At 40.7% G+C, this 22,227-nt stretch overlaps 1 protein-coding gene across 1 annotated transcript; it reads left to right on the top strand.

Annotated features, from left to right (window-relative positions):
• Positions 1 to 1,468: 1,468 nt before the first annotated feature.
• LOC133971138 (carbonic anhydrase-like) lies at positions 1,469 to 21,335 on the top strand. Its single transcript, XM_062408377.1, has 7 exons — positions 1,469 to 1,662; positions 5,140 to 5,337; positions 5,986 to 6,104; positions 6,722 to 6,814; positions 6,928 to 6,990; positions 7,140 to 7,295; positions 19,802 to 21,335. The coding sequence occupies exons 1-7, from the start codon at positions 1,629 to 1,631 to the stop codon at positions 19,919 to 19,921; spliced, it is 783 nt and encodes a 260-aa protein (XP_062264361.1). The 5' UTR covers positions 1,469 to 1,628; the 3' UTR covers positions 19,922 to 21,335.
• Positions 21,336 to 22,227: the final 892 nt, after the last annotated feature.

Raw genomic sequence — 22,227 nt, 5'->3', positions numbered from 1 at the left:
ACAGAGTTCAGTTTGTAATATGCACCCAGATATCCCTGTCCCTGGTATCCAATGCTGTTGGCTATGAGCGTTTGGGTAGCGATTTGACTATCGCTTGTTGCGATACCCTGCTTCAAACACACAGACGCACGCGCACACGTGCACATGCACAGCCCACCACACATCAGCACCCGCACGAAGGGCAATAGAAAAGCAAACAGCCCATGCAGATGTATTTGTAACACCCGCTCCAAGTTGCGCGCCGGTGTGACGTAGGACCCCTGGGATGCCCGCGTTTGGGAGTCTCTTCGGCCTGGGTGTCTGAAACCCAAGGGGCTCGTGTTGAGGGCCGTCTCTCCGATCGGCGTCCCCCGTGATCCTGAGACTCGCGAAGCCGGGCCTGTCCGGCTCCCCACGTCGTGTACTCGAGCCTGTTGTTGCTCGGTGAACGTTAAAAAAATATAATTAGGATGCAGTGGCAAAGCGTTTGATTTTTTTGGTAATCTCCGCACACCACGCTCCAAGTTGCGCGCCGGTGTGAAGTAGGACCCCTGGGATGCCCGTGTTGGGGAGTCTCTTTGGCCTGGGTCTCCGATCGGCGTCCCCTGTGACCCTGAGACTCACGAAGCCGGGCATGTCCAGCTCCCCGCTCTGGGGAGTCTCTGGTGTGTCGTGGGCCATGTCGCTTGTCAGTCGGGGACCCCGTGACCCTTAGACACTGGACCGGCCCGGCTGCCAGTGTCGCATACTCGAGCCTGTACTTGCTCGGTGATGCGAAGAAGTAGAACAAGAAGAACAAGACAAATGAGAGGAAGAAGGAACCTCATTTTTATTATTTTTTATAGCTGCACGACACACACGAAAATGTGAGACGGCTTAACGTGTCTTGTCGTTCGGTGTCTCCCCGACCCTGAGAGTCACTTGTAGGGCCGCCCGCGTTGCATACTCGAGCCTGTTCTTGCTCAGTGATGTGAAGAAGAAGAAGAAGAAGAAGAAGAAGAAGAAGAAGAAGAAGAAGACTCTTGCTCAGTAATAATAATAAATAAAAAGAAATTCATTTTTATTTTTATTTTTTTATAGCTGCACACGACACATGCAAATACATTTGGCCTCGACACCCATGTGAGTGCCTCCAATTAGTTGGAATGTTGGCTGGGACATAGGAGCCTCAGTGCAGTCGCACCACTTCTCTGGTGTCGCAGGCAATATTAACAGTATTTGTGACATTGCAGAAGAGGAGTTATCATGTATATCTTGGGGTGCATATGTTCTTCTCTTAAGAGGAGAACAAAATAGGCTTGTTTAGTGTATAAATAAATTAACATAAACAAGTAGGGCCAAAATAATGTTCACATTTTGGGATAACAACCCCCACACCCCAACCACACCCAAATGCTCTGGGCTCAGCCCCGGATGTTTTACTGTGCAGCTGATGCCCCTGGTTGCACTGCTCTCCTGATACAGCTGAAAACCCATCAAGCCAAGCCCACTGCTATGAGGACCAAGAGAGCCTCTATAAAGGCCAGCAGCAGATTTTTACTGGGTTTCTGTCAGTTTCTGTCTCGACCGGATCACCACAGTCCGCCATCGGCCTGACATTGATTAATCATTCTGTTTTATTGTGAGGATAAAGTACAACAGTAGCAGCCATGTCTCATGTATGGGGATACAGTGCAACTAATGGTGAGAATCTCACAGCATTCATCTGTTTTTGTTGTAGCCTTCTTGATGTTTAGGTGTCTGTGTAATATGTAGAAAAATTGGTTCCACACTCTGAACCCAGTTTCTTAGTTGAATATGTGTGTATTCTGCAGTCACTAATCTGGTATTAACTACGACTTATTCTGAGATCTGTTTTACACATTAGATCAACAAATTATATATTTTAGTGTTCTTCATGTCAAAAACAAAAATTCTGCCTGAGTTTGGTAATCTGGGATACTTGTAGTAGGCTTTAAAAAATGCAGAATTCCAGTTATTATATGCATGCCAAGATCAATATTACCAATTTTTTTAAAGCATTATGAAAAATTCATAAGCAATTTTATTTTACTCATGCGAATGTCATTAATCAATAATAACATGTAAAAAAAATGCTGTTTCATAAAATAAGCCTAGCCTAAATAAAATAGACTAAAATTAATTAAAACATATTATTAAAGGTACATCACATTTTTAATCAATCAATTAAAATGCACTCAACGGCAAGAAACAATAACAGTTTATAATTAATTAGATAGTTTCAGCGAGGCTTTATTTTCTCTGTCCTCGAGAGCTCACTAATTATGTGCTAGTTATCAGTTTAAACAGGCAGCGACAGACTGTTGCTGCTAGTCTTTAGTTGATCTTTTTTACTACTTCAGAAAATCCCATTTACTTAAATGACTGTCCCATATTATGCTATAAGCATGCTGTAACTTGTAGTAAAGTCCTGTTGACTAGATTTAGTTAGAACATGAAATAACAGACTGGAGTTAATGGTCCCAGATAACCCAAAATTCACCCTTTTTGTAGTCTTGATGATTACTCGTAGTGATTAACACTAGTTTGCCATTCACCCATTCACACACATTTGTACAGTGCATCTATTTGCAGAATTTTCTCTATGAGGAGGAATTTCTGGGTTCATGCGGAATGGGAAATGGCATTGGCTGCAGTTCAGGTAGTGATAACCCTGTATATTTCACACACACACTCACGTATAACACATTTTTGGAATGTGGACTATGGTTCTATCCAACAAGATTAACAGTGAGTAGAACTGGCAAAATGGTTCATGTAGAAACTTTACTATGAATTGATTATCAATTCTAATAATATGACTGATGTGTCATGAAAAGGATCTGAGAATTGGTTGTTATAAAATAAGGTCCAAAGCAAAACTAAGGACTACCCGCATCTGTGCCCAAAGCATAATAAGGATCCCAAGTACTCTACTCGATTAACAATTAAAAAATACATTAGCCCATTAATACTTAATTTGTGTGAGTTTTCTTGCATTATGGTATTGCTTTTGAGCTGATTATATAAATATGAAACTCCTTTGCAAGAAAAATAAATCATTACTATTAAAGGATAATCCTTTTCAATCTGTTGCATCACACGTTTTTGATTGGCAAATGTAGGTGATAGCAAGGTAATGTGAGACACCCCCTGTATCTAGGCAACAGTACACATTTGTGGTCATGTGACCATTATGTTTTCAAGCCCCTCCCATCCCCCCCTTGCCATGAAGGAGAAGTTGGTGCTGGTGCTGTGGTATTATGTTATATGTGTTTTTTCCGAAAAATTAGTTTTTTGCATGTAAAAGTAAATTTTCTTGCTTTGAACTTAATCAGCTGTTGTGTCAAAACAAATTGATTCAGGTAGAAAAACATATCATACATGTTGATGAACTTCCAACATATAAAACGTTGTGATTGATGCTAGCTGAAGATTAGCTTGAATTGCTAAGAGATGTTTTTTCTAAAATGTTGGCTGTGGGGTAAAGTGAGACAAATGCTGTGGGGTAAGGTGAGACATGAAGCTAAGTTAAGTTAAGTCTTAAACATATTTTAGTGTAATATTACATTACATATGTTTTATTTTTAATGTCATGAACATTGTAAAAAAGCCATCATGCCAAGAAACTACACCAGAAAGACAACCTTGGGCCAAACACCCCTCGCAGAGATGGAGAGTGCAGCCGCTGAGGTCATGCAAGGAAAGAAGTCCTTAAGAAAAGCTGGAAGGGAAAGAAATATTGACAAGACAACCCTCAAAAGATTCATAAAGAAAAAAGAGAAGCGAAGTAAAATCAGTAGCCTGGGGTGCAGTAGCTGAGGCAAAGAGAATATTCACAGACGAGATGGAGGATGAGCTTGCCAAACACTTAAAGTGGAAAAAGTATGTTAAGTGACACATAGTTGTTGTCAACAGAAGTCAACTGCATGCACGCTGGAAGAAGTAGAAGAAGAAGATCAGTAAAAACGATTTTTGCCAGTGTCATAAAAAGAATTGAAGGATACACGGAGAACTTACCAACACGATCAGCATTTTTGAAAGAAACAGTAACGCCGGGTTCACATTTTGAAGAACTTCACGCGGAGGCGACGCCAAAACGCCGCGCCACGCTAATCCCTAGCACGCCGGCGCTTGGTTGTTCACACCAGACGCTGAAGCGATGCTGAAGCGCTGGGCAGCGCTAATAATATCACCCGTTGACCCAGTAGTATAAAAGCATATACTTACTTGTTGCTCAAACACTAAGCAACAGCGTCCCAACATTTGTCTGTTTTGGTGTTACATGTTCCGAGGATCATACAACTCACTGTACGTCTCCACTTCAATTATTAATTTAATGTCATCCATTTTGAAGAACTTCTCCGCTGTTCGCTCCGTTAAATGTCGGGTATCGAGGGTAAATTACGTATTCTCCACTCAAAAATATGTGGAGCTGTTATTTAAGGCTTGGCGCTGCGCTTACGCATCGCTTTGGCGTTGCTTCAGTGTCCGGTGTGAACCCGGCGTAAAGGTGAATGCACGTACAAACAACTTCTCTGTTTAGGATTACAACACATCAAACAAATCATATTGCATTTGTCGGTCATGTAAGAACTTAATAACATGGTTGGAACGCGACATTCCCGTGTTTAAAAAATGGACAGATGACGAAGGAGACCAGGCTGAAGAAGCATGTTCATCTCAGGCATCAGAGAAACAAGACCGTGGGCCCAAGCGCTCTTTGGTGACGTGGTTGATTACGTTACTGTTGATCATCTGTCCATCGTCGTATAAAGCCCGCCCTGACAATTGATTGGTCCGAACAGCTTCTGTTTGGACCAATCAAATTGTAGTTAGTACATAGTTTCTCCCCAACAGAGCGATGCCAGACCAAACTTCCCGACCTCAAATGTTGTGGGCCGGGCTAAGTTTGTCTGGCATCCAGGCTAACTTTACCCCTTATCTGGGTTAAAGTGAGACACAAGACCACATTTGGTAAAAAACAATCATATTTTCACTGCCCTTTGTCTTGAAGACATTCTGATCATTTACATTGCTAGGAAACATCCAGAATTAATAGAAAATGTGTAAATTTTACTGATATATCATTTTAGCTTGCCTATAGGGGAGAAAATTGAAAAAAAAAAATCACATTACCCCGCTCTCCCCTACTTGTAGGACCTGACAAATGGGTAAAAGATTTTCCTGTGGCCAACGGGCCCAGACAGTCTCCTATCAACATTTTACCCAAACAGGCCCAATATGACTCTTCTTTGACGGCCCTGGAACTCAACTATGACCCCTTCAATGCCAAAGGTATTCTCAACAACGGTCACTCCTTCCAGGTGGACTTTGTGGATGACTTAGACAGCTCAAGTAAGCACAACTCAGAATATTTTTATGCATGTATTCATCCACTGTATTAATCTTAGTTTTCTTGTAGTTAAATCATTTTATAGTTTAATATATCTATACATATTTCCATTTAACTATATCTAGCAGTCTTTTTTATGCTCAGCGCTTGCTGTATGAACTGTAGCAGATAAGAGTGTCAGTTAGGATGTCATGACTAATCACCTTTGTTTCATTATCTTGAGGTCACCAGGACATTTGCACTGCCTCACGCTGCTGTACTGAGACCGTTTATTTAAAAATCATTCAGCAGCACAAATCCTCTAAATAAAGTACATTCATTATTATTTATGAAAGAAAATGTACATTGTGCACTGTCACATTTTTTTTGGTCCAAACTTCAAATTAAACCTATAGAATCAGTGATGCTCTCTAGTAATAAACAGAAGAAAATCCTGTTTTTGAATAACCATCATGGTAGGACATACAAAGAATGGGCTTAAACATCTGTTTAGTATTGCACTTAAATACATCATAAACAAATATAATCAGTAGAGTCATGACTTATTATTACAGCATTTTTTGATAATGTGCAGGTTAATATTGACTTACTTAGATATTTATATAAAAAATATGTATATTCTAAAAAGGCTGTTGTTTCTTCCTGACCAGCCTTGAATGGAGGCCCCATTTCAGGAACGTACCGTCTGAGACAGTTTCATTTTCACTGGGGAGCCAGTGATGACAGAGGCTGTGAACACACTGTCAATGGGATCAACTTTCCCTGTGAGGTACTGAAGCTACTGGAGCTTTTTGAGTGACCTGAACAAAAATGTAATGATGTTTACAACAACTTCATGCAGGGGTCCACGGAATGAGGTTAACGGTGGCACTGTTTTGTCATTGTCAAGAGGCTGTGGTAAAAAGGAAAAATAAGCAAATCTATTATTAAGTCACAGAATCACAGGGATAGAAAGGTGACTGAGATGCAGGGAAACAGCTACCATTAAAGACATTAGACACTCAAGTAAATAATGGATGATTTTTCTGATAATTTGAGAGTTCACCTTTTACACTGACAGATTGCATCAGGCACTTAATTAGTTGACAGTAGTATTTTCAGTTCCAATTTAATTCAAATGTGACTTTTAGACTAACGAGCAAATGATAAATGAGTCAGTATGCCCTCACTATAATTGAATTCCTTTCATTGTGAAAAGCCTGTTAACACTAAGTGCCATTGGACATAACACAGGTTCAAAAACACCCCCTTACATATTAATCAAATATGCAGGTGCTTAAACAATAGTGATATTGTGTGTAAAGATATCTGCCTAAATGGAAATGAGCTGTCTCTGTAGACCCTGTCTGAATAATTAAGTCTAACTTTGCTTATTTTTCTAATGAGCTTCACCTGGTGCACTGGAACACAAAGTATCCAAGCTTCGGAGAGGCAGTCAGCCAGCCTGATGGACTTGCTGTAGTTGGAGTCTTTCTCAAGGTTATTCACCAATAACCATCACCAATAACTAACCATCAGTCTGTCAAAAGAGTACTACAATAGTATTAATGAAGTGTGTTTGTGTGTGTGTTTGTTTGGCTGTGGTCCTTTAGATTGGTGCTGCCAACCCCAGACTTCAAAAAGTTTTGGATGCTTTGGATGTCATTAAGACAAAGGTAACAATTCCCCAATTCAATTAACATATTTGTTGAATTTAGATGTGTTTACAGGTGGTAAGAAGAGGATAAACTTGATTCTCTTGGTCATTTATTTTTGTTCTCCTACTCATTCCCTCTCTTCTGCCCCTCTTCCCCAACCCTTGCAGGGAAAGCAGACTACTTTTGCTAACTTTGACCCAAAGACACTTCTACCAGTTTCTCTGGATTATTGGACCTACGAGGGATCTCTGACCACACCCCCCCTGTTGGAGAGTGTCACCTGGATCGTCCTCAGGGAGCCAATCAGTGTCAGCTCTGCACAAGTAATTAATTAACTTGCTTCACATTCTCCCTTCACACACGTAAAATCTAAATCAGAAAGAAAAAAAAAACATTGTCAAAGAAAGATCCTGCACAGACAATTGAGACACTCATCCAGTACATAACTGAACTGAGAGTAGGGCAACTGTATCTTCCTGTGAGTTAGAGAACCGATAAATATGGCAGCGGTCAATATCAGAAATATTTTGTCACTGCTAATTATTGGTGATATTCATAACTGAGGTTGTACTTGGCTTTAACATCAAACAGTTCATTTAAAAAAGTTTCTATGGTGACGGTTAGGAAAAGAAGAATGTTTAATCTAAAAAAAAAAACATTCAGGTACACAATATCCGGGTACGATTTGAACAGCTAATGTATGTGTATGATTATGCATGCTTAAAATCAATCAATACATTTGTTTTTGTATAGCCCATATTCACAAATCACAATTTGTTTCCTAGGGCTTTAACAAGGTGCTGGCTTTTGCAATTAAAAAAAATGACAATCAATGCCTTTAATAGAGTGAAACAAATGCTAGAACAGGGAAGTGTTTTGAGTAACGTGAAAAATAACATGCTTGACTGAAAAAAGACAACGCATTACATGCAAGATTAAAAGTAAATCTAGGTTTGAACATTCTGAAGGTCTAACATACAAGATCATGGTTTTGTCCTGGGTGGGTCTGATCCTTGAGTATCTTGTGTTTCACTAAGATAACACCCTTTATCTCCAGGGGCAGATTTTATTTACATGACTACCAAGATCACACCCTCAATGGGTGGGTAATGAGATTTAACTTCAGTTTACCCTCCCAAAATAAAATGTCACTATATGCGACTGTCTAAGAGGAGTGACAGAGAATTGCCAGCACTACTAACTGAGCCTACTGAGGGAATTCAAATCCAAGCTCACTAGCTGGCTAAAGGCATAATGGCTCCCAGATGAGTGGTTATTTACACCACAATGCTGTCATATTACACACAGACACACATCTGTACTTCTATCCTCTTTTGAGTGTGTGTGTGTACTATTGTTTCCAGTAAGCTGTTTTAGTCGGCAGACACTTTACAGCTTAATTTACAGTTACATTTTTCTATATAGAGTATGAGACTTGTTTCAGTGTCCGGAAGGCTGTGTTTTGTACCAACATGTGCAATTGAGAGATAGTCACTACAGCAGGAGGGTGTGACATTGCTGCCCTGCATAGCTCTGTTCTGAAGATAAAGTGGAGCTCAACTACTGTTAGGTCCATAAATATTTGGACATTGACACAATTTTCACCATTTTGGCTCTGTACACCACCACAATGGATTTTGAATGAAACAATCAAGATGTGCTTTAAGGGCAGACTTTCAGCTGAAATTTGAGGGTATTAACATCCAAATCAAGTGAACGGTGTAGGAATTACAACCCATTTTATATGTGGCTACCCCCTTTTTAAGGGACCAAAAGTAATTGAACAATTGGCTGCTCAGCTGTTCCATGGCCAGGTGTGTGTTATTTCCTCGTTATTTCATTGTCAAGGAGCAAATAAAAGGTCTAGAATTAATTTCAAGTGAGATATTTGTGTTTGGAATCTGTTGCTCTCAACTCTAATTATGAAGTCCAAAGAGCTGTCACTATCAGTGAAGCAAGCCATAATAAGGCTGAATAACCAAAACAAACCTATCAGAGAGATATCAGAAACATTGGGGGTGGCCAAATCAACAGTTTGGTACATTTATAAAAAGAAAAAAATGCACAAGTGAGCTCAGCAACACCAAAAGACCCGGAAGACCACGGAAAACAACTTTGGTGGATGAGAGAAGAATTATTTCCCTGGTGAAGAAAAACCCCTTCACAACAGTTGGCCAGATCAAGAACACTCTTCAGGAGGTAGGTGTATCTGTGTCAAAGACAACAATCAAGAGAAGACTTCACCAAAGTAAATACAGAGGGTTCACCACAAAATGTAAACCATTGGTGAGCCTCAAAAACAGGAAGACCAGATTGGAGTTTAACAGGGTAAAAATACGTAGAAACCTCAGAGAGAGCCACATGTGAGGGATCCCTCTCCCAGGACGGACAGAAGTGCAGGAAAACATCATCAAGACGTGCAGGAAAACATCATCAAGATTAAAGATTAAAGTCTCTAGCAGCATTTGATGAGGGTAAGCATCCCGAAGGACAACCCCAACATGACATGCCAAGCAGTCCCGCTGCAATCACAGTCCATGGTCAGCAACCAGCAGGACCACGATCCCCCACCCAGACCAGAACGCCACTCCAGTCCTCAGTCACCGTCCACCGCCACCCACCACGAGCCGCCGCCGCGGTCCTGGTCCAATGCCCGTACCCGATGCCAACGCGACGCAGGGTCCGCCACCACCACCACGATCAGCCCACATGACACAGAATCCGCCACACAGGGTTCGCCACCACCACCACGATCAGCCAACACGACACAGAATCCGTCACACTGGATCCACCACCGCGACCCTGTTGTTCAATAGTAGTAGTAGATTTGACGTTGGCTAATTATTAATAATCATGAAAAATGATTATTAAAATAACAATTATTTATTAAAAATAATAAAAAATTATAAAGCTATTAATTAAGAATAGTAAAATTATTAATTAGAAATTATATGGTTATCCATTAATAATAGTTAAATAATTAATGAAAACAATACAATTTTCAACTAAGAATAATAAAATCTGTAATCATTGCTTATCGTTGCGGGGCACCACCCTGTTTACAGGGACCAACGTGTCAATCTTTAAATATCAGTCTCAAGTGATATACGTTATATTAATAATCTCAATATTCAATATGAGTGATTATATAATAAACAATGAAGGGTTTTAAGTTCGAGCACAGGCTATAGTAATCCAGCTGTATTCACATACATATGCACAAATAATCACAGAAATACGAATACTTTAATTACAAAAGTATTTATTAAAAAGGGGAAATAAAGTTAATGTTATTTCAATGATTCTTCATTTAACAAACTCCAATATTTCCAGGATGGCAACAGCATCAGCAGCATTTATCAAAATTAAGACCACGCATGTGATACGGGGTATCTATGTGTGTGTGTGTGGTCATGTGTGTGTGTCTGCCTGTCTGTGTGTGTGCGAAAAAGAAAAGGGGGGAGTGGCTATGGCGTAATGACGAGTTCACGTGGTGACGTCGTCTAACCGGAATCAAGATGTTACGTTCAAGATGGAGGTGTTATGACCTCTGGGACGACATGAGGTCGAAGACAAGATGGCGGTCTTTCGCCAGTTACACAAAGGACTATTTCTAGACAAAGAGATTTCTTATCTCCTGGTTCTGGCGCCGAATGGCGTCGAGATATATTAAGGCTCTTCAAATCTAGATTTTTCTATGCCACATGAAATATGTAAGTGTGGGTCGGGATGTGTGTATAAGCAGGTTTAGGAGGGAAGAGAGAGAGAGAGAGAGAGAGAGGGAGAGAGAGAGAGGAAGATAAAGAGATCAGAAAAGCTCTCAAAAACATCATCAGAGACAAGGTTACAGAAACATTACCACTCTGCACTCAAGTTGGATTTGTGTACCGAACTTTTTATCGGCAAAGTCTCTGCAAACCCAGTCGGACGATAATAGTGCTGCCGGAGGTCTCATGGTTGCAACGGAGGTCAGCGCTGGGCCGAATAGAGCGATTTGTTCTTGGAGCGGAATTAACCTTCGTTCTTGACTGACGGAATTCTGCCTCGTCTCTTCTGCAGGGATGATCAGCTGTGGCGCAGCTGTGGATTGTGGAAAGAAAGTCTCTGAGCTAGGCCTGCGAGCGAGTTCCTGTGCGCGGCCTTTTCAAGTTAAAAACAAAAACAGTCTTTCAAAATAAGATTCAACTTAAGATAAAAGAAAAATGAAAGAAATAAAAGAAATAACTCTGGTTGCCCCCTTTAGCAACTAAATCATCTGAAGACCTGGAGGGGTCTGTTGACGTCTTCAGAGCAGGGTAAAATGGCGGAGATTATTGGGGTCTCAGTGGTTTTATTCTACCTGAGAGGTCCTGCCTCCTTGAGGTGTGGTCATGGGATGATGCTGGCTTCAAGCCAATTGAGTGTCAGAGCTGGACCTCAGTGGGTGGGGCTTGGAACTCAGCAGGGGTCCTAAAGGATCCCCAGGACATTTTCCACCACCAGGGGGAGACTCCTAGGCCTGCCGAGGTGTCTGCTTCCCCACTCAGAGGAGCACTTTATGACCCACTGGAATGTGAAAACTGGTAGAACTGGTTTCAGGCTGGCCCCCACGCCTCACTTCTACAACCCATTGTGTGGACCCCACCACATGGTTAGTTCAGTAGGGACTCTTGCCCAACAACCCCCTGTGAGTGATCAACAAACCTCAATCCATGATGCGGCCACAGAGGCCCTGGATCTGCGGGTGATAAAGCAAAGGGATTCCAGGGAAGGGGGATAGGGATGGAGAAGAGGAAGGAGAAGCTGGAAAAAGAAGCTCCGTGTGTCATGTGTCATAAAATAGAACAAGTAACATTCTGCCACACTAATTAGCTCTAACTATACGCTTTATCAAAAAGGAATGCTTTGAGCCTACTCTTAAACAAACAGATGGTGTCTGCCTCCCGAACTGAAAGTGGTAGTTTATTCCACAGCAGAGGAGCTTGATGGCTAAAAGCTCTGGCTCCTACTCTACTTTTAGAGACTTTAGGGAAGACAAGCAGGCCTAAATTCTGGGAGCGGAGTGCTCTAGTGGGTTTATAAGGTACTAACAGCTCTTTAAGGTAAAATGGCGCCATATTATGAAGGGCCTTGAAGGTGAGGAGGAGAATTTTAAATTCTATTCTGGATTTAACTGGAAACCAGTGTAGTGATGCTAACACAGGAGAAATGTGCTCTCTTTTCTTTGTTCTCGTCAGGACACGTGCTGCGGCATTTTGGACAAGCTGTAGAGTCTTTAACGACTTACTGCTGGAGCCTGATAATAATGAATTACAATAGTCCAGTCTCGATGTAACAAAGGCGTGGACTAGTTTTTCTGCATCTTTTTGTGAAAGGACATTACGCAAGTGGAAAAAAGCGGTCCTAGAAATTTGTTTTAAGTGACTATTAAAGGATAAATCAGGATCGAAGATCACTCCCAAGTTCCTGACTGTGTCATTGGAAGCAAGGGCAATGTCGTCTAGCGCAGCTATATCATTAGATAATGCATCTCTAAGGTGTTTGGGGCCAAGTATTATAACCTCTGTTTTGTCTGAGTTTAATAAGAGAAAATTGCGGGTTATCCAGGTTTTTATGTCCTTGAGACATGTTCGAAGTTTAGTTAATTGATTACTTTGTTCAGGTTTTATTGACAAATATAACTGGGTGTCATCCGCAAAGCAGTGGAAATTTACCGAGTGTGTCCTGATAATGTTTCCTAGTGGAAGCATATATAATGAGAATAAAACTGGGCCGAGCACAGAGCCCTGTGGAACACCATGGTTAACTTTGGTGCGCACAGATGACTCATCATTAATTTGCACAATTTGGGAGCGATCAGAAAAATACGATTTAAACCAGTTAAGGGCGGTTCCATTAATGTTAATTAACTGCTTGAGTCTTTGTAATAAAATTTGATGGTCAATTGTGTTGAATGCTGCACTGAGATCTAACAGAACGAGGACAGACACAAGTCCCTGATCCGAGGCCATTAAAAGGTCATTAGTGACTTTTGCCAAGGCTGTCTCTGTACTGTGATTTATCTCTAAACCCCGATTGAAAGTCTTCATATATATTATTTTCCTGGAGAAACTCACACAGCTGATTGGCAACAACTTTTTCTAAGATTTTAGAAATGAAGGGGAGATTAGATATTGGCCTGTAATTGGCTAAAACCTCTGGGTCTAGGGTTGGTTTTTTGAGTAGGGGTTTGATGACAGCTATTTTAAAAGACTGTGGTACATAACCTGATGATAATGACAGATTGATAATGTTAAGTAACAAACTATCAATTAGGGGCAGAATTTCTTTAAGTAATTTGGTAGGAATGGGATCTAAGATACAGGTTGTTGGTTTAGAACCTGAGATTAATTTGGTAAACTGATCACAGGTGATCAGAGAGAAGCTGTCTAAGTAATGGGTAGGATTCTCAGCCGTTTATGAGATTTCTGTTGTTGGGAGGGTATTAGTGCCAATTGAGGGCAGGAGATGGTTGATTTTATTTCTAATAGTTTGAATTTTAACATTAAAAAAGGTCATAAAGATATTGCTATTTAGGGATCGAGAAATACTGGGTTCGGTGAAGGTGTGACTCTCTGTCAGCCTGGCTGCAGTGCTGAAGAGAAACCTGGGGTTGTTTTTATTCTCTTCTATTAGTTTTGAATAGTAGGCGGCTCTTGCTTTGTGGAGAGCCTTTTTATATTCTTTAACACTATTCTTCCAGTCTATTAGATTTTCAACATTGTTGCTGGAGCGCCACTTCATTTCTAGTTTTCTTGATAATTGTTTTAACTCATTTGTCTGGGAATTATACCACGGAGCTAATTTACTATGTTTGACATTTTTCTTTTTTAGAGGCGCTATTGAGTCTAATGTTAATCGTAATGAGTCTGCAGAGCTATCGACGAGGTGGTCGATCTCAGTAGAGCTCAGGGTTTTAAGAATTTGTTGTTTAAATGTAACTGGGATTATTTCCCTAAATTTAGCTACAGCACTATCAGGTAGACATCTAGAAAATGTATGTTTTATTAGTGGCATATATTCAGTTATTGAAAAATCAAAGGCTATTAAATTATGGTCTGATAGAACTGGATTGCGCAGAAGTACTGTTAAATTTTCAATTCCGACACCGTACGATAATACAAGGTCAAGTGTGTGGTTACCACAATGAGTAGGTTTGTGCACACACTGACTGAAACCAATAGAGTCTAGTATTGAAATAAATGCTACGCTAAGGCAATCTTTATTATTATCAACATGAATATTAAAGTCACCAACAATAATAATTTTATCGGTCTTTAGGACTAAGTTTGATAAAAACTCAGGGAATTCCTATAAAAATTCAGTATAAGCCCTGGGAGCACGGTAAACTACGGCAAATATGATTGGCTGTTGGTGGTTCCTGGATTGGCGTGGAAGACTAAGAACCAGACATTCAAATGACTTGTAGCTGAGTTTAGGTTTAGGATTAATTGATAGACTGGAGTTAAAAATAGCAGCAACTCCACCTCCTCGCCCAATTTCTCTAGGAACCTGTGAATTAATATGACTGGGGGGAGTAGATTCATTTAGACTGACATATTCATCAGGATGCAGCCACGTCTCAGTGAGGGACAATAAATCTATGTTGTAATCAGAGACTATTTCATTAACTAAAAGAGCCTTTTTTTCCAGTGATCTAATGTTTAAAAGACCACATTTAAAAGTCTGGGTTTCCTGTATTGTTTCAGAGGTTGTTTTAATTTGTATTAAATTTTTGTGTGGAGTTCTCGCTCTGTTAATGTTAATTTCAATAATTTAATCGGACGGTGAACAGACACAATCTCTATGGGGTTTTGAGACTGATCCAGAGGGAGCGCAGAGAAGTGTTTAGCACTGCAGCTCTACTTCCTGGTCCCAACTATGGGTTGTCATGTTATAGACTTAGTAATATTCCTAGATAAGAGAGCTGCTCCATCCCAAGTGGGATGAACGCCGTCTCTCCTAACAAGACCAGGTTTTCTCAAAAAAGTTAACCAATTATCTATAAAGCCCACGCCGTTTACAGGACACCACCTCGACAGCCAGCTGTTAAAAGACAACATGCGGCTAAACATGTCATCACCTGTTGTATTAGGGAGCGGGCCAGAGAAAACTACTGTGTCTGACATCGTTTTAGCAAAAGCACACACCGACTCAACATTCAATTTAGTGACCTCCGACATACGAAGCCTGGAGTCGTTGCTGCCGACGTGAATTACGATTTTATTGTATTTACCTTTTTTAGTTTTAGCCATTAACTTAAGTTTAGATTTGATGTCGCCGGCTCTGGCCCCTGGGATACAATTAACTATAGTCGCTGGTGTCGCTAACCTGACGTTTCTCAGAACCGAGTCGCCAATAATCAGAGTTTGTTTATCAGCGGGTGCCTTGCTGAGAGGAGCGAACCTATTTGAAACGTGAGCTGGTGGCTCTTTAATCATGGGCTTTTTAAGTCTAGCACTATGCCCCCTCCGGGTCGTCACCCAGCTGCCCTGGGTACCCGGCTGCACGGGACTAGTCTGGGGACTGCTCGTTAAGGCTAAGCTACGTGGCTCCGCGGCTAGCGAGAGGTGGCTAACTACAGCTAACCGAGTTTCTAAGCTGCTGAGCCGAGCTTCTAAGTCGCTAAGCCGAGCCTCCATCGCTATCAACACACTACATTTATTACATGTACCACTACTGTTAAGGGAGGCAGAGGAGTAGGTAAACACTAGAAAATTCCTCCTTCCGAGAAATTTCGAAATGGGTGCCTTCTGCGTCCGGGTCGAAAAGAGACGTTTTGTTTTTAGGGGAAGAGAGACAGACTGTCTCAATTTGAGAGAGAGAGAGAGAGAAGGAGAGAGAGAGAGAGAGAGAGAGAGACTGGCTGCTTTAAGAGAGCGATAGACAGACCCAGAGAAGGAGAGACCCAGAGAGGGAGAATGGCTAGTATAAAAAAGAAAGAGAGAGAGACAGACTGGCTGCTTTAAGAGAGAGATAGTAAGACCCAGAGAGAGAGAGAGAGAGAGGGAGACTGGTTTAAGAGAGAGAGAGAGACTTGATCAGTAGGTGGCACCATCGCTAACACTGCATACACACTCATTGACCTCTTCAGGACAGGGCTCTGATCATGTGACGGGATTTTGGGGCAGATTGCTAAAACTTAATCTTCACACCAACCACTAGGTGGCGCTATCACTATCTCTGCATACGCACTTATATATCTGTTCAGGTCTGGAATCTAATGAAGGTTGTTCAATTTGGGACCGATTGCACAAACTTCATTTTCAGACCAACAACCAGGTGGCGCTATCACTAATAATGTGTATGCAGTAATAGTCCTGACTTGATCAGGTCAGGGCTCTGATCATGTGACAGAATTTTGGGGGCGATGCTAAAACTTAATTTTCACAACGACCACCAGGTGGCGCTATCACTATCACTTCATACACACTAATACAGGAATCTGATCAAGAGCCAATCACATTGCAGTACAACAGTTCCCCCCTGAAAGACAATGAAAATAAAAAAAAACTATTTAAGCCCCGCCCACACTGGGACCTCAACTGGCCACCTCTGGGTCACTGTGCCTCTGCTCTACTGACTGCAGCACCTACAGTGTTGATCAACACCCGTGAAGCATTCTATAAATACATCTGACTGTCCCCCCTCCCTCTGCATGTGTGAGTCCCTGATTACGCCAGCTGTGCGGGAATGAGAGGGAGACATCAGACCTCAGGAGAACGTCCCTAACAAAATCCTCTAATACAAAATCTATAACTCCTACCCGTGAAATGAAAACACCGTGAGAATCACAAGGCTTGGACGAACAAGTACATATCTATATTATTGTTTAGAACCAAAAAATGAGGCTGTAAGAGCATTTTAGAAACGTACTTCTCATTTCATAAATCTCCACCAAACAAATACTTGTAACTCAAAAACTATAAGTCCTATCTGGAAAATGAACACATTGACTTAAGATATCGTTGACAGTTGATTATTTAAAGAATTCAACAGTTCCCCCCTGAAAGACAAAGAAAAAAACTCAATGTTTGTATCTTACCCACATTGGTACTGGAACAAGCCATTTTGAGTAACTGTCCCTCTGCTCTTCTGAATGCACTACCTGCTGTGTTGATTAACACCTGTGAAGTCTAAAAATAGATCTGACTGTCCCCCCTCCCTCTGCGTGTGTGACTCGCTGATTACGCCAGGTGCGGCGTGAGAGAGGGAGACATCAGACCTCAGGAGAACGTCCCGAACAAAATGCTTTAATTCAAAAACTATAACTCCTATCCGAAAAATGAAAACACTGTGAGAATCACAAGGCTTGGATGAACAAGAAGATATCTATATTATTGTTTAGAGTCAAAAAATGAGGCTGTGTGAGCAGTTTATATACGTACTTCTCATTTCATGAATTCTCCTCCGAGACCTATCATTACTTTTAATGGATGGGACATTTTTTCACACTCTAGCACCGTCATCAAACAAATACTTGTTACTCAAAAACTATAGGTCCTATCTGGAAAATTTAAATATTTTGAGAATCACAAGAGTTGACACTACAACCAGATATATTTTTTATTCTGAGAAATGGAGCCATGGGAGCAATTTACGTTTTATTTTTCAGTTTTAATCTTTTCAGAAAAATCTTCAGAATTAACATGGGGCTCCAATGAGAGATCGATCCGGAAATAATTCCTCGATTTTTCGATGCGCATATAAGCACAGGTCCGAGAGATTTGAGAGTGACATGTCTGCGAAGGAAACAATCTCACCACCTCAAATATCTAAAAATCATGTCTGAGGACCTTCGTCTGGGGATTTGAGAGCAGTTTTAGTGCACCCGGGGTACCTCAAAACAGGTCATTTTCGCACTCTCGCTCTTTAGGGCGAGAGACCTTGAGTCCCATTCGTCGTTTTTGGTCGCGTTATCGCGATCTTTGAGCTAACTGTTGGACGAATTTCTTATAAAAGTAATAGCACACTATTCAACGTAATTCCGCAGGTTTATTTCCTGGGCTCGCGAATGTGCGTCAAAATTTGTGGGAGGAGAAGCATACCGAAATAAAGACGGAAGAAGATATAAGAATAATAAGCACCTAGGAATAGTAATATGACGCGTTGCGCCAGTTGCGCCCTGCAAAGCGTTGCCTAGTGGTGCCAGCCACTAGGCGGCACCCATAATTAGACACTCGGAGCAAAAGAGAGCAGTGGAGCAACAGGGAGAGAGCGACCACCACCAGTGGCAAGAAAACAGGAAATGACGCAGCACGCTTACCGTAGAAAAACTACAATGATGGTTTAAAAAATGAACGTGACGTCACATCAATCCGAAATTACTATGATGTATTGGATGTTTGTGTGTCTCCTGTGGCAGCAGTGTCCATCACTTTTAGCTGTCCTCTGGAAACACTTCCGTTGTCGTTTTCTGTATTTGTTGCGCGTTTCTGTATTTGCAGCGCTTTTCTGTATTTGCTGCGTATTTCTGTATTTGCTGCACATTTCTGTAGTTGTAGTGCGTTTCCCCTGGTTGCTGCGCATTTCTGTAATGTGTTGTGTGAAATTGATGAAGATGTTTTCTTACTTTGCTTGTGTTTTGTCCAGTTGCATGTGTTTTCTTAAGTGGCCCTGCGTTGAGCTCTCAGGGCCACCATATAAAACAGAGGTTCTAATACTTGGCACTAAATACCTTAGAGATACATTATCTAATGATATAGCTGCGCTAGACGACATTGCCCTTGCTTCCAATGAAACAGTACTTGGGAGTGATCTTCGATCCGGATTTATCCTTTAATTGTCATTTAAAACAATTTCTAGGACCACCTTCTTCCACTCGCGTAATATCTCAATATGTCCTTTCTCAGAAGATGCAGAAAAACTAGTCCATGCCTTTGTTACAACCAGAATTAATTATTGTAATTTATTATAATCAGGCTCCAGCAGTAAATCGTTAAAGACTCAGCAGCTTGTCCAAAATGCTGCGGCACGTGTCCTGACAATAACCAAGGAAAGAGACCACATTTCTCCTGTATTAGCTTTGCTACACAGGCTTTTGGTTAAATCTAGAATAGAATTTAAAATTATCCTCCTCACCTTCAAGGCCCTTTATAATATGGCACCATTATACTTCAAAGAGCTGAAAGTACCTTATCAACCCACTATAGAATCAGAATCAGAATAATTTTTAATTGCCAAGTATATTTTCACATACAGGAAATTGACTTGGTTTGGCTGGTGCATCGAACATAAAACAACAATTTATACAGTACAAAGAACAATATGTTTACATGTTTGACTTCTTCACCGGAGTCCCTTTGCCTTATCGTCTGCGGATCCAGGGCCACATTGTGGCTTATGATCAGTGGATCTCGTATCAGAAATCGTAATGGTGGATCCAGTATGGCGGATCCTGTATCGTGTTGGCATTTGATAGTGGACCACGATCGAGATGGCAGCTTATGGTGGATTCTAATGGCGGCAGTGGAAATGACTGTGGACTATAGTGGAATCCAATATTGATGGTGGATCATGATCGTGGTGGCTGCTGACCATAGACTAGGATGCAGCAGGACTGCTTGATATGTAGTTTTTCGCCTCAGAAACTTGACCATTACTGACAGTAATCCATGGATTCATGGACTTTCAGTTATGCTTCAAAATGTTTCTTCTTATCAATGCTGCACATACCCTGAGGTTTCTACGTTCTTTTCACCTTGTTAAACAGGCGTCAGCTAAATGACATGTAATGTAATAATGTAATGTAATGAGTCTTTGACTTTTAACAATCTTTCTGTCTTTTTCCTTTTCTCTCGTTTCTCATCAGATGGCCAAGTTCCGCAGCCTTCTCTTCACCGGGGAAGGTGAAGCTCCATTCTGCATGGAGGACAATTATAGACCCCCTCAGCCTCTGAAGGGCCGTCTGGTCCGCGCTTCCTTCAAATGAACCCAGCTTCATCAACACAGTTCCTTTACCCTTTTGCTTATTGGTCAATCCTTTCCTTAACCTTCTTTCTCCCATTTTATTGTTTTGCTACATGCAGGGTTTATTCAACCCTTAGTAGTCTTTAGGTATCAACTTGAAAAGTAGAGGAACAATATACCTAGATATACATGGACAACAGACATTACACAGATGTAAATAATGTTTACAAATTTTATTAAATGTGATTCTTATTCTTTGACAATATAGAGAACACACAAAATGTCCAACATTTAAAAATTACATTACATTTTCCAGTCTAACATGGTTAGCAGGGGACTACCAACAATGGGACGGGAATTCTGAACCTTGATCTACCCCTGTTGTCCTGTTATAAATCTTTTATTTTCTGGCCAGGCTTTAAGTAACAATCTATAGTGCCCATGTATGTGCGACAAGACATTCTTAGGCCAAATCCCATTTCACCCATTGGCCCTGCCCCTTCATTTTGCACGTTCACCCCCTCCTAACGGAGATTTTTCAGACCCTCACTTCTAACGGAGGGGTACCCAGAATGTAAATTGTGAGAGTCCCACAAATGTAGTATTTTCTCCATTAATAAGGATACAAAAATTACGAAAAACAATTGTAATATCTTAGTTTTATACTATTTTAATGTATTATGGTCAAAACCTTAGAAAAAAAGATAGCGATCGCTCTAGCATTACCATACTACTGTAGCATGCAAGCGATCTTTTATTGCAATGTCTACCGACCCAAAAACTCTGAAAAAAAATTATTCCCGCGATTTGTTATGGTTCCTCTATTTTAGAATTGCATGCTTGAGTGACTGCGAATGAGCTTCCTTATGCTTCCCTCATGACAAGCCAAATGGGAGTCTCTCTAACATGGCCTTTCCCCCTGTTCCCGCTCTTTCAGTTGCTGAGATTGTTAAAGCAAATGTTTCTATTGATGGCTCATTTTGACAGTTTGAGAAAAATTTATAACAACTGCAATGGCAGAATTACAGAAAAGATATTATTCATGGGGGCACTGCCAATCAACTGATACTTATGCAAGTGTTTTAAAACTCATATACAACAGACCTGTAATGGTGGAAAAATAAATATATTTAATATCCCACACTTAATATCCCATATATGAATTCTGCAATGATTCATTGTCATTTGGAGACATAGTCATCACTTGTCAGAGATAAGAGGAGGGATGAAGTAGGGGTAGGCGGCTGTGTCTTAGATAGGGGTTAACTTAATTTGTTTACACAAGCTAAAGTATCAGCATATTTCATTAAAATGGTATACATTGTCAACAATATGCAGCCTTGACAGCTGTCACAATACGAATGGAAACATATTTTGTTTTAATCTGTCATGGTATTTAAGGTGAAGAATGTATCAATTAAAACTCTTTAAATATACCGTTGTATTAATTTTTCCTTACGTTTTCACGAGCTCAACAGTGAGTTGTTTTTTTTTTTTTACCTCTTTAGTCACAAAAAGAGACAATATGCTCTGGTCCATTGTGTACATGAGTGCTGCCCCTACATTAATCACGTATCAGAAATATGTCAGCAGAGTACACAATAACTAAAAGTTATTGAGTAATCTTACAAACAATAACAGAGAGGTTAAAATACGAAAACTTGTACAACCATTCTTACGAACTGTAAGAACTACAAATGAGCCTGCATTTAGAGAGCAAAGTGATCTTTTGGGATAATAGGGTGCTATGAGTGTTTTATGATAGGGAATGTCATTCAGGGCTTTTTATGTGAGTTAAGCAAAGGCAGAATAATATTGTAACGGACACATAGTTCATGTTCTGGTTGATTGCTATGTGGTTGTTGTTTATGACTTACAGTATGTTCAGCTGAGTTTCAATGTTTGTTAATGAAGTACTGACATGTCCTGAGTGTCAGTGAACAGGTCAGGGTTGAGAACGTGACAGTTCTATGCCAATGGCTGTGGGATTGTGTGAGATCACAGGGTCTCATTGGCTGGGAGACAGGGTTTGTTGTCGGGATGGGGTTGAAGGAGGAACTAGAGTGTGGAGAGACAAGTGTTACATGTGATGAGGGTCGGAGCGATAGATAAGGAGAGTGTTACATGTTCTTTTTGCGTTGTTTACGGCTGAGAGTAACCTGTGTTACATTTTTGAATAAAGCTGTAAATAATGAGAGGAAATATTGTGTTGTTTCTAAATTGGGGACGTTACAATATGATCTGTTCTTCAATCGAAAGCTTTTCACAAGATTATCACCTTAAATATTTTAGATGAGTTAAAAGGCATTTGAACATGTATTTGTTACC

This window comes from Platichthys flesus, chromosome 16 (genome assembly GCF_949316205.1).
Source record: "Platichthys flesus chromosome 16, fPlaFle2.1, whole genome shotgun sequence".
NCBI lineage: Eukaryota > Metazoa > Chordata > Actinopteri > Pleuronectiformes > Pleuronectidae > Platichthys > Platichthys flesus.
The sequence above is the reverse complement of the archived record's forward strand: the minus strand, read 5'-3'. Positions and strand labels throughout refer to the sequence as shown.

Excerpts from the sequence above, each read along its gene's own strand:
- LOC133971138 (XM_062408377.1), top strand. The coding sequence starts at position 1,629 with ATGTCTCATGTATGGGGATACAGTGCAACTAATG. Across the intron at positions 5,338-5,985 it reads GGATGACTTAGACAGCTCAA|CCTTGAATGGAGGCCCCATT; the intron begins GTAAGCACAACT and ends CTTCCTGACCAG. Across the intron at positions 6,105-6,721 it reads GGATCAACTTTCCCTGTGAG|CTTCACCTGGTGCACTGGAA; the intron begins GTACTGAAGCTA and ends TTTTCTAATGAG.